The 13,041-nt window shown below is 44.2% G+C and overlaps 1 protein-coding gene across 4 annotated transcripts in view; it reads left to right on the forward strand.

Moving 5' to 3' along the window:
- The window catches only part of DDI2 (DNA damage inducible 1 homolog 2), a 41,999-nt gene that overhangs the window by 13,637 nt on the left and 15,321 nt on the right, over positions 1 to 13,041 (forward strand). For all 4 annotated transcript variants that reach the window (XM_054009013.1, XM_054009017.1, XM_054009015.1 and 1 more), the window contains exons 2-6: positions 3,613 to 3,742; positions 5,018 to 5,251; positions 8,141 to 8,267; positions 11,637 to 11,764; positions 12,392 to 12,520. In XM_054009013.1, the coding sequence (XP_053864988.1) occupies positions 3,613 to 3,742; positions 5,018 to 5,251; positions 8,141 to 8,267; positions 11,637 to 11,764; positions 12,392 to 12,520 (748 nt within the window). The remainder of the gene's footprint in view (positions 1 to 3,612; positions 3,743 to 5,017; positions 5,252 to 8,140; positions 8,268 to 11,636; positions 11,765 to 12,391; positions 12,521 to 13,041) is intronic.

Below are 13,041 nucleotides of genomic sequence, written 5' to 3' on the forward strand. Positions count from 1 at the left end.
TAAGAACCATTCAAGACATATGTTTGCTGATGATGTTTTAAGGAAAGTCACACCGGTGAACTGGTGGAAGTCACTTAAGCACTTGGATTCAGAGACTGTTGAAGTGATAATCTCACTTTTAACAGCAGTAGCTTCTTCTGCCGCTGTAGAAAGAATATTTTCTTCCTTTGGACTAATTCATTACAAATGGAGAAATCATTTGAGACCTGAAAAAGCAGGAAAGCTTGTTTTTCTTTTCCAGATTATGAACAAACAGGAAAATGAAGGTGAAGACAATTGAGTTAGCTGCAGAAGCCAATATTTTGTTTCTCATATTGACCTGGCTGACATAGTCAATTTAATTTTTTTGTTTTTTTATTTTTCATTTAACTATTTTAGTTAAAAACAATTTTAAAAAAACAAACCTGATTTTAAAAAACTTGAATGTTTAACTAAATTCAAAAATTCATATGCTTGTTTTGTTAAAATATTGTATGTTTGCTGTTGAAGAAAAAAATCCAGAATACACAACATTGTTGTTTTAGTTAAATAAAACAATTTAAATGTCTGTCTGGTGATGTTTTCCTCCTAATACAGCATGGCAAGAGAATCCTCCAAATATTAATGATTAACCTGTTGAATTGGAGATAATTCACCTCCCAGTGACTTCATAAATATTCTGTACCTTTGGTAAATGAAATAACCAAACAATCATTCATTTTCAGATATAGCTGTAAAAGTAATCTGAAAAGTTTTCAAAATAAATCACTTTAAAAATGTATAGTGTGTATCTTCTAAAAATGAAACCTACATCTATCTCTGAGTTGTGAAGAATATGTATTAAGGTTATAAGAACCAACAAGAATGCACTTTTATGTAGAATCCATGATTAAATCGAGTCTTCCTGAGTAAATGATTAAATCCATGATTAAATCAAATCCACCCCGCTGAAGAGGATCCTAATGGGAGCAGGAAAGAAACCATTGATTATCTTTCATGTGGGAACAAATGATATTGCTAGATTCTCACTGGGACACATCAAGGAAGACTGGCTGGGGAAGATGCTTAAGGAAATGGAGGCTTAAGTGATCTTCAGTGGGAGTCTACTTGTCCATAGAGGCGGAGAGCAAAGGCAAGATGAGATTATGATGATGATGATCATCAGATGGCTCAGGCGGTGGTGCTATAAGGAGGGCTTTGGAATGGTTGACCACGAGGAACATTCAGCTGTTCACATGGGATGGACTCCACCTGAGTAGAGAGGGTCATAGACTTCTGGGATGGAGGCTGGCATAATTGATTAAATGAGCTTTAAATTAAGAATTTGGGGGAAATGATTTGGAGCTGCTCATATAATCTCCACACCTGATTCTAATATTTAGCAGGAGGGAAATCAAGTAAGCAGATAGAGAGGAGGAGAATGGACAATGAGAGGAAAGATTGATACTATCATTGGTACTGGCACTGTCAGGTAGGAGATACTGGCAGTAAAATGATTGTGCCTAATCAGGTGAAGAACCTGGGTAAGGCCAAGCAGAAACAGCTGAGATGTCTGTACTCCAATGCAAGGAGCCTGGGTTGCAAATGGGAAGAACTAGAGCTAATGGTGCAGGAGGTGAAACCAGGTATTACAGGGTTAATGGAAGCATGGTGGAATAATAGTCATGACTGGAGTACAGGTTTTGAAGGGTATGTGCTTGTCAGGAGAGACAGAAATAAAGATAAATGTGATGTAGTAGCACTGTCTGTTGTTGATGAGGTAGACTGTAAAGAACTTAGAAGTGATGGAATGGAATGTTTGGGTCAAAATCATTTTGGAGAAGAATGGAAACACTCTCCCCTGGGATAGTGCTGGGGGTCTGTTACAGACCCCCAGGATCTGCTTTGGTTATGGATAGCCCAGTGAGAGAGAGACTACTGGGAATTGTGTGATTATGGGAGACTTTAATTTCTCCCATAATTGGCCTTGTTAGCACTACAAAAAGTAATTTTCCCTCTATTGATATTCACCCCATCTTGTCAACTGTTGAGAATAGGCCACTTCCACCTTGATTCAATTGGCCTCGTTAGCACTGACCCTCACCCTCCCCCCCCCCACCCCCCCATTTGGTAAGGCAACTCCCATCTTTTCATGTGCTGTAATATATATACTGCTTACTGTATTTTTCACTTCATGCATCTGATGCAGTGGGTTTTAGCCCACGAAAGCTTAGGCCCAGATAAATTTGTTAGTCTCTAAGGTGCCATAAGGATGCCTCGTTTTTTTTTAAATGTCTCTGATATTAACTGGAGGACCTCATCTGGACTACTGCATGCAATTCTGGTCTCCGATGTTTGAGAGATGAATTCAAACTGGAACAAGTGCAGAGAAGGGCTGCTAGGATGATCAGAGAAATGGAGAATTTATCTTATGAGAGGAGACTTGGAGCTTGGGTTGTTTAGCCTAACTGAAGGCTCTGGAGAGATAGGATTGCTCTCTATAAATACACCCGGGTGGGAGAGGAGTTATTTAAGTTAAGGGCCAATGCTGGCACAAGAACAAATGGATTTAAACTGGCCTTCACCAAGTTGAAATTAGATGAAGATTTCTAACCATCAGAGGAGTGAAGTTCTAGAAGACCCTTCAAAGGGAGTACAAAAACAAGGAGTCTAGTGGCACCTTAAAGACGAACAGATTTATTTGGGCATAAGCTTTCATAGGTAAAAACCTCACTTCTTCAAAGGGAGTAGTTAGTGCAACCTAATTTGTTTCAAGACTGAGTTTGACAGGTTTATGGAGGGGATGATATGATGAGGTTGCATACTGTGGCATATGGCCTATCCACGATTGCTATTCGCAAATATCTACAACAGTCAGAGATGGCTCAGGGTCTAACAGATTACTATATTTGGGGTTGGGGAGGAATTTTCCCCCAGGTCTGATTGACAGTGACTTTAGGGTTTTTTTGGCCTTCCTCTGCAGCGTGAGAGAGAGGGTCACTTGCTAGGATTATCTGGGTACATCTTATTTAATCATTTCCCTGCTGTTGCACTGGTGCCCCTTAGTCCCTCTTAGTCTCTCCGTGCGGCACATAGTAGGCTAGTCTCTGGTGGGCTGTATTACTTTGGTCTAACTCCAGTTTTTGGATTTAGTGTGCGGATGGTGTTGGCCTGTGACATACAGGGGGTCAGGCTGGATGATCTGTTGGTCCCTTCTGACTTTAGAATTTATTGCGCATTGACATAAGTTAATGATAATGTAAGTTTCTGTGAAACTGGGTGTTATGGAAAGTCATGTCTACATATTCAGAATTCCACTGAAGACCTCATGTCCTCCTATCCTGTCCAGTATTCAACACTTCTGCCTTAAAATTTGTCAAGTTAAATGCTTTATTGCTGCCGTCATTTTTAGGATGGGAGATCTGCATACTTATTTCTTGGGATATATCTGCCTAGTGCACAGGGCACTTGATTTGCAGCAGTCTGATGAGAATTGCACACTTACCCGTAATTCTTTTGGTTTCGTCTTCAAATTTATAGTGAATCAGATTTAATGTTCCTAAGTAAAATCACCATTTAGGGTCTTGCTGTCAGTTCACTTTGTGCCATGTATAAGCTTGTTTCCTATCACCCTGTCTCTCTCCCTATGTACAGATTGTCTATGCAGAGAGGCCTCTAACTGACAACCACAGATCATTGGCCTCCTATGGCTTGAAAGATGGGGATGTGGTGATTTTACAGCAAAAGGAGAATGCAGAGCCACGGCCTCCAGTCCAGTTTCCAGGTGAGAAACTCTTCAGACTAACTCGCTGGGCTACTGGCTGTTGTCTTGCAGTCCCCCTGGCTGTACCCAGATGTCCATTGTACCCAGAAGATTACCTTTAAATTGTGGCTGTTTAGCCAATTAATGCTCTGGAGGTTTTATTTATTGATGTGTGTGAAACTTAACTAATGCCGTCCTGTCACGGGTCTACTAATGTATTACATTTAAAACGCCCCCTTTTTCAGAGAGTTAATAACTTGGTGATGAAAAATATACTTGGGGCAGAACGTTGGTTCATTGATAAATAAATACACCAAAATACTACTTTATATGTGTGTAATGCATTTCATACAAGTGCTTGAGAAACTTCACAATAGCCACCCTCATCAGGCAAAACTGTTCTTGTTTGGGGGTGGGCTTTTTCTTTGCTTTGGATACTTAAAGGGTTTACTTCTTGCAGTGATAAGTAGGCATGATTTAGTTTGTTGTTTGGGGGTGGGAGAAAAGTGACCAAAATAATTGTGTTCAGAAAGCAGCTTCTGTGAAATCATGTGGATTTTCCTGTTCCCCTCCCATTCAGTATAATGGTGCAATAATATGCAGTCTGTTGTGCTCTTACACATTAGAGGGCTGTGGCAATGTGTGCTCTGAGTACATATTGTTACTAATGTACAGAGATGCTGAAGCTTAGCAGACCCAATCACGTGATGCAATATATATTCAAAAGGTTCCTCAAGCCCCATAGTATGGAATTGGTGTCCTACTTCTACCACCCTTCCCCCCTTTAATTCTTAGTCCTAAGAGTTTCCATTATAATTGTATCCCTTACCAAAGGAAATGTTGACCGCAGGTTATAGCAGGGGAATGGCCGTAAAGGTCCCAACTCTGCCTCAGCTGGAAGATTGGTGGCGGCAGTGCAGGACTTCAGTAATATTTTTCTTACTACAGTATCTTCTTTCATGTGAGGAATTCAGAAGTGCTTTACAGACGCTGTTAAGCCTCATAACCCCCTCGTGAGGTAGATTGGTGGTATGCATATCTCTGAGCTGGAGGGGGTTAAGTGAGTTTCCTCGTAAAATGGGCCAGATATGTGAATAGATCAGTTACATAAATATGTAATAGTATTCCTAACCCACTAACCTGAATATGTTGGTGAGGCAGTGAAGCTCAGACATGAATTGCTATGGACGTGAAATGTTAGCGTAGTTTGTTCAACCATTCCACAGCTTTTGACTGCATTGTCCACAGCAGCTGAGAATGTGAAATGGTCCAACTGTTAACTCGTTTTTCCTTCAGGTCTGCCCAGGATAGACTTCAGCAGCATTACAGTGCCTGGGACGTCAGCGCAGCTGCAGGAGCAGCAACCAGCGCAGCGTCCTCGCCCATCACCTCCGGATACACCTTCATCCCCTCAGGGCTTGGACAATCCAGCACTGTTACGGGACATGTTGCTTGCCAATCCCCACGAGCTGTCCCTGCTGAAAGAACGCAATCCACCCCTGGCTGAGGCACTGCTCAGTGGAGACCTTGGTAAATTGGGATTTGGAGGCGATTGGTTCTTCCTTGTTTTGTCTGAGGCTGTTAGGTGGTAACGTCTATCTGTACTGAATTCTAGTAAGAAGTAGTTATGGGTGTTCAGTCACACAATGGCTTCTTACTGAGTTTAATGCTGACAGCATTGGAGATGGAATTCCCCTATCCCCAGAACAGGAATAGCACTAGCTAGCAACAGCTTTGCAAACTTCCTCCACGTGACTGCTGATATGCTTTGTCCTCTTTCTTGGAGGCATCACGTCTGGGGGGTGAGATCAGTTTTTAGGGGCAGTTCCATCCCTGGCCTCTGTACTGAGACTCCTGCCAACTGTACCAATTGGTGGTAATTGTGTTACCACCCCTAGCTCTCTACGACCCAGACAGGAAATAGCTCATTTTAAATCCCATCCTACCTCCCTTGCAAAAGCCTGGAAGATATGAATATGTCACTACAGACATGGACATAAAAAAACCTAAATAAGAAAGGCTTCGTATCTCACTGGCAGGCACCTAATCTGGCAGCCTTGTGGTCGCCCTGGGAACCAGTAAACAGTGTTTATTTCACTATTCCTTTTAAAGAGTTTCCTTAAATGTCTTTTTAAAAAAATTTAAATTTGGCTTTTTTAGAAACCAATTGTTAAAATCCTTCTGGGTGCTATCTAAGATGGTGGTGAACTTGGCAGACTTAGTGGTATGATGCCCTCCATGCTCTGCTGGTGAACACCTGTTCTTTGCTGCTCACATCTTGTCTTATTTGAGCTTTATTTTATTTATTTTTGCAATAACAGAGCTCATTTAGTATGAAAACAGATCATTTGGGGGCATTAAAATGCATGGTTATAAACCCTTACTAGAGATCCATTTGTGGGAACTTATCAAGAACTTGGCTACTAATGGGGAGGTTTGGGAGAGATGATGGAAGGAAAAAGCACTCTATAGAAGAGCCTCTCCCCAATTTTTCTCCTTTTCAAAGACTGCAGGCTGGTGACTTCTTCCAGTACGGGAAGGCTGGAGGAGAGAGCTACATGGCTTTTTTTAATTCTCTATATTGATTTTATATATATGAACAATTGCAAAGAGCGAGGGAACACAGTAATGCACAATACTGTATGCCATGTTACTAAAGCAAATCCTTTACTTTCCATAACAAGTGTCTTTCATTGGCCCTCTCTTTTGAGCCTAGCAGTGTGTGTCCTATAGCGGAGAGCTTGTTGCAGAACCACGTGAGATATTCTTCCTCCCCATCCTAGGATGAGAGCACTGCTTCTAGAGCTTGCCGCCCTTGATGGCGCAAGGACACGCTCAGTGGTAGTGGTGCAGAACACTAACTACAGGATCCCAGGACTAGTTCATCTGCTGCTTTTCTTGTCTAATCTGTACAGTAAACTCTCATAATTCAGATTTGGTACAGCTCTGTGCATTCATAGGATGGATTATCAGGTTATACTGTCAGTATTTGCTATCAGCATTTGGGCAGATATCCAGATCTGCTCTCACTGCAGTGTCCAAAATACATCAAGCTTCAATGCATATGTGATTGTGTTAGATGCATTACAGTACATCAGAAGGCACCAGCTATACAGAGCATGGCGCCATGGAAATCAAAACATCCTACTCCTTGCGGAGTAAATAAGTTTTCAAGGCCAGGTGTATTTGGAACCACTGCATTTCCTGAAGTGAAAGCACTAGCTACTGTTGATACAACTGTTCTGATTTCTGAATACAAGTGGTGTTAGGAATGCATTTTGTTGTGTACAAACCTTGAAAAACCATGGCTGAAATTTTCGACCCTTGGTATCTAAAAGTTGTGCGCCTAATTTTTTTTCAAAAGTGACCACTTCTTAACTCCAGTTAAGTGTAGCTTTAGGAATCTAACTGTAAGAACTCAGATATGTAAATCTTGGCCTATGTTATTTGGTTTTAAAATAAGACTACTGTTTGAAGCCTCCAGTGTCATAGAACTTTGACTTTGCTCAGATGCAAAATTAATCTATGGCCAGTGAGTTCTGCTGCTGTCTTTTTGGCAGAACATCTGGTTTTGTCGGCAACATGGTCCAATTCACAGCGCACCACACTGGGATTCAGAAGTCCTGGATTACATTCCTGGCTGTGCCACTGACTCTGTGACGTTGTGTAAACCAACTGACCTTGGTGCCTCCATTTCCTCATGTTAAAATGAGTATGGATAATGACATCCACTTTCGTAAAGCGTTTTGACATCTATGAGAGAAATGTTAAGTATCATGGTTATTGTGACTTCAGTTTCTCCTAATTGAAAAAAATGTTTGACTAAAGATTGTTCTACGTACGAATGAATAATTTAGACTAGACTAGAAGAATACAAATGCTGAATTTCTGACTCCTATTCTGGATGTAACTTATTTGCTGCTTTTGGAGATGTTCTTGCATGATATCGTTGGGTAGATCTTGCTGCCGTAAAGCAATGAAAATATTCTTTAATAGCAGCTGTTTGATTTAAATAGTGTCTCTGCACATTACATTTATTTGCAGACAATGGAAAGATAAATGTAGGGTAACTTCAGTTCATTCGGAACCTGAGAACGCTGGTATGTCTACGTAGGCTGTTGGGCATCAGGCCCAATGCGAAGCAGTTCAGTCCACTGAGATGGGAGACAAAGTGGGAATCTCGAGCGAGTACGTGATCAAGCCCGTGAGTTCTGTCTGTGCTGGCTGGTTTTTCAAGGAGTCCTGAAATAGAGCCCACTGCTGATCGCACTAGTCACTTTACCTTTCAATGGTGGCCAACATCTTTAAAAGACACTGTTTTGCTACAAGTTTAATAGCTTTTCATTTGTAAGAGTAATTTCCAGTAAAGAGTGTCTGTGCATCTAACTATGGTGTTTGTATCTGTTTTTGTTACTGCAGAGAAATTTACCAGGGTGCTGGTGGAGCAGCAACAGGACCGAGCCCGCCGGGAGCAGGAGAGAATCCGTCTGTTTTCAGCTGACCCTTTTGATCTTGAGGCTCAGGCAAAGATAGAAGAGGACATAAGGTAGCAAACCTAAGTCCAAGGGAGAGCTCTGGACCCCTTTGTGGGACCTTATTCTAGTTGAAAATGCATTTTTGGGGTCTAGATGGAATCAAGAGGGGCAGAGTAGATGCAGCATTGTCTCCTATTTGTTGACTCTGTCACTTCTTTTGGTGGCGTGGTCTCACCCCCCCATAGCCGTCAGAGTAGAGGCAGTCTTGGTCATCTCTCTCGACACGGGGACTGCAATTTCCCAAAATCTAGTCAGAGTCTTGGTTCTTTTTCAGGGACCTTTCCCAATTCTGCGGTGCGTCTCCATGAACTAGCCAGTAGAGAGCACTGCATAGAAACTGCTTAACCAGAGTTCCCTGGAGACCCTGCAAGAAGCTGCTTGGGGTATATTGGATCCCCTCAAGCCTGAGCACCAGGACTTGCAAATGTAACCCCTAACCCATGTCTCCTGGGTATGTCTACGCAACAAAGAAAAACTCGCGGCTGGCCTGTGCCGGCTGACTCGGGCTGCAGGACTGTTTCACTGCTATGTAGACTTCTGGGCTCACTTCACAGGGTCCTAGAGCTCAAGCTCCAGCCCGATCCTGGACAGCTACACAGCAATGAAACAGCCCACAGCCTGAGCCCCATAGGCATGGGTCAGCAGGCCCAGGCCAGCCCTGGGTGTCTAATTGCTGTGTAGACATACCCATCGAGGCTTGGTCTACACTTAAAACTTACGCTGGCATAGCTCCCGGTGTAGATGCTTCTGACCGAAGAGTGCTTCTTGTCAGCATAGCTAACACTGGGGAGGTGGTTTCTCTACACCAACAGGAACTCCTCCTGTCAGTATAAGCTGCCTCTCCACTGGGCGGCTGTAAGTTTGGTAGTGCAGATATAGCCCAAGTCTCTGCTTAGTTGCAGATTTCGAGCAGTCATTGTCAGAAAAGTGGCTCTGTAAAAATGGCACCATGCTGCCCCTGGTTTACTTCCCCTTTGTATCTTTTGTATGTAACTTCAGAGTCTGTAAGTCCGAACAAGGCTTCTCTCACTGCCAGGGCTACAGGCTCAGCTAGGTACTGCCTGTGGGAGAGGAGGTCTAATTCTTCTGTTTCTTACATGATCAACAATACATTTTTGAATCAGAACACAGTAAGCAGTTTTGCTGATGTATGAAGACATTCTGCTTCATACAATAGGCTCATATTGGTTTTGCAGACTTCGCAGGGCTAAACATGCATTAGTAATAGGGAAAATAATCAATAATACATTACACTATAATAAAGCATTTTGCACTATGTACATGTTAAGTATTTTTCAGTATTTCACAGTGCTGTTCAAACGCTGACTAAACAAAACATCCCCATGAGCTATTTAAGTTGTTGTTTTATAGAGAAGGGGAAACTGAGGCAGAAAGAGCAAGTGATTTGCCCACAGCTAGACAGTCATTTAGTGACAGTGGGGATTAGAACCTGGGAGATGTTAGTTCTCGGTATTAGTCTCTGATCACCTGACTCAAACCCCTCTTTTTGATTTTGTCCCCATGAAAAGATGGGTTGGGAGCAGATGCTGTGTGTAGCATAATAAATGCCGCATTTTACAGAGCCATGTTTCTAACCTTTATGCACATTTTAAAGAAAATTGGGGGGGGGAGAGGAAACCGGGTTTGCTGTAATTAGGCTGATACTAAATATCTGCCAGTCACACACACTTCTTGCTTCAGACTGACTTAATCTTAGGTACTGTAAGCGGCCCGGTAGGTGTTGCTTTGAGCTAGATCAGGAGTAACTAAAGCCAGGGCAGCCTAGTGGCTGTGTAATATGCTGCTTTGCAGTTGTCCACTGTAGCAATGTGAGACTCACCAGTGCGGTGCCTCCTGCTGGTCGCCTGGGAATTAGCTCTTTTCCAGCGTATGGAGCGCCCTCTGCAGGCCGGTGTCTTGCCTGCCCTGGCCCTGTGTCCCTCTCAGACCCTGGTGCCCCTTACCCTGGGGTTCTGCCCCAGCAGGAACCCACAGTCTGGGTCTCCCCTCCCAGGGGAACCCCCAACCCTCTAAACCCCACCTTGCCTCAGTGGCTACTGCCAGTCATCACCTAGCCCCCGCTCACTGGGGCAAACTGCAGTCTGTAATGGCCACTCATCACTGGCAAGGGGGTTGGACCAGCTGCCTCGGCCTAACCCCAGACTGCACCTCTGTAGCCCCAGTGCCTCCATAGGCCTTGCAAAAGGCCTGCAGCCTGGGGAGTTGCCAGACTGGAGCTCCCCAGCTCCTCTTGCCTTTCCCCAGCACCACTCTACCTCAGGTGCCCTTCTCTCTCCACAGCTAGAGAGAGACTGCCCCAGCTCCCTTGTTCACAGCCCTTTTATAGGGACAGCTGTCTCCTAATTGGGTGTGGCCCCAGCTGTGGCTGCTTTCCCAATCAACCTACCCTATCGGCTCTGCGGGGCAGCCCTTTCCCAGGGCCGTTTTAACCCCTTCAGGGCTGGAGCAGGATGATCGCCCCACCACATCCACCTTCAGTTCCCAAGCAGCCACGTCTTAGAGCACTGCATATTCCTCTCCAGTGTCCCCTTCTAGAAGGTGTATGGAAGATCACTGACTGCCTCCAAAGGGAGTTGCATTCCGCCTTCCTGTGGTGGAGGGAGGATTTCTATAAGGTAGGAAAAGGGCAGGTATTTTCCCTCCTACTGAAAAAAAGGGAACCTATATCTTTAAACTAGAGACCCTTCTATATTGGTAGATGAGCTATTTCTGGTAGGGTTGCTGCAGGCACGGAGCTGCATTTCATTTGGCTTCTATCTATCTTGTGTTCCTTTTTGTAGCCTTGAATTTGTAGAGAGAATTTGTGGTGCTGTCACTGCACTCACAAGAGTTGCATGTAACCTGTCCCAACCCTGATACTTGCAAAAGGGAAGAATCTACTGAAATGTTATACAAGCATTTTGAAACATAACTTTTTGGGATCCTAGTGTTGTAGCAGAATGACTAACAAATGTGCAGCCTTTTGCCCCTGAGTTCTTTTTATTAACTCTGTAATGACAGGTTTTTGTTGTGAACAGAGAATCAGTTGCAGGTCTCCAGGTGCTAAAGTGCATCTGACCACTTTACTCCAGACTGCTGCATTGGGTCTCTTTAAAGTGCTACAAGGAACATTCTTTCCTTCCTGCTTGCCAGCAACCTGATGCCTCTGGATTAAGGCAAGATCTTTTGCTAACATCTGCTAAGTAGGCTGGTGTTTAACTGCTGAAGTACTCCTTTCACAAGCTCTTCATAACTGGTGGTAGTGGGGAGAGGGAAGATGACAAATCTGTTTGTAATCCTTGTAAAGGGGAGGCTTTATAAATATGCCGTTTCTGCTCATGGAAGACATGATTCCGGTTTCTGGTTTTCATTTAATTCAGGCAACAAAATATTGAAGAGAACATGACAATAGCTATGGAAGAGGCCCCAGAGAGCTTTGGCCAGGTGGTGATGCTCTATATTAACTGCAAAGTCAATGGACATCCAGTGAAAGCCTTTGTTGACTCAGGTGATTCTCCCCCCAGTCTCCCCATTTTAAATCTCTTTACGCTCTTTCTGCTCTCCCTGCTCCCCCTTCTCCAGGAAATAGTAAACCCCCCAATAGGTCAATTTATAACATTCCCTTTCCACATTAAAGAATTGTTACGAGATTTAAAAGGATCTAATTAAAATCTGAATGTACTTTCTGTCATTATTCAACCTAATTAAAAATATTTGCGATGTGTGTTGTGGTTAAAACATGACCAGGAATCAGAATTCCTGGGTTCTAATCTTGCCTTTGCCGCTGGCCAGCTGTGTAACCTTGGACAAGTCACTCTGCCTATGTGCCTCAGTTTCCCTAACTATAAAACTGAGATTTCCTTTCCTTTATAACACAACACTTTTCATCTGTAGATCTCAGTGTAAGTATTCAGCTTTATTATAACTCCATAGCCATAACCATCTTCAGGTGGCAGTGGGTGGCCTTTGTGTATACACACAGAGCCATGGTATAATCAAATGCCTTTATGCCATAATGTAATTCCCTGCCTGCTACTGAGTCTTAGATTAAAATCTCTGTACTGGAGGAGATCAAAATTTTTAAACTACCCCTTGGTTGTTTTTAAATATTGCTAACTCCTCTTGTCTCTGGTAGGTGCCCAAATGACCATTATGAGCCAAGCTTGTGCTGAAAGGTGTAACATAATGAGACTGGTGGACCGGCGCTGGGCAGGCATTGCGAAGGGAGTGGGCACACAGAAAATCATTGGCAGAGTGCATCTAGGTAAGTAGCGGTACAACAGGATAACGTTACCTGTAACGGCTGCGGCTCTTCTTGGCGCCAAAGAGTGTCTGCTTTGATACTGTTAACCAGGGGTCTCAAACTCAAATGACCACGAGGACCACGTGAGGACGAGTACATTGGCTCGAGGGCTGCATTACTGACACCCCCGCCCCCACTCCGCCCCTTCCCTGCCCCCATTCCAACCCCTTCCCCAAAATCCCCACCCCAACTCCGCCTCCTCCCTGGCCCCAACGGGTGCAGGAGAGGTGTGGCAGGGGCTCAGGGCAGGGAGTTGGGGTGTGGGGTGCAAGAGGGATGAGGGGTGCAGCAGGGGATTGGGGTGCAGGAGGGGTGTGGCAGGGGGTTGGGGTGCAGGAGGGGGTTCAGTGCAGGGTGCGGCAGGCGGCTCAGGGAAGGGGTTGGGGTGCAGGAGAGGTGCGGGGTGCAACAGGGGGCTCAGGGCAGGGGGTCAGGGTGCAGGGTATGGCAGGGGGTCGGGGTGCAGCAAAGGCTCAGGGCAG

The sequence above is a fragment of the Malaclemys terrapin genome, chromosome 19 (assembly GCF_027887155.1).
Source record: "Malaclemys terrapin pileata isolate rMalTer1 chromosome 19, rMalTer1.hap1, whole genome shotgun sequence".
In the NCBI taxonomy this organism is placed as follows: domain Eukaryota; kingdom Metazoa; phylum Chordata; order Testudines; family Emydidae; genus Malaclemys; species Malaclemys terrapin.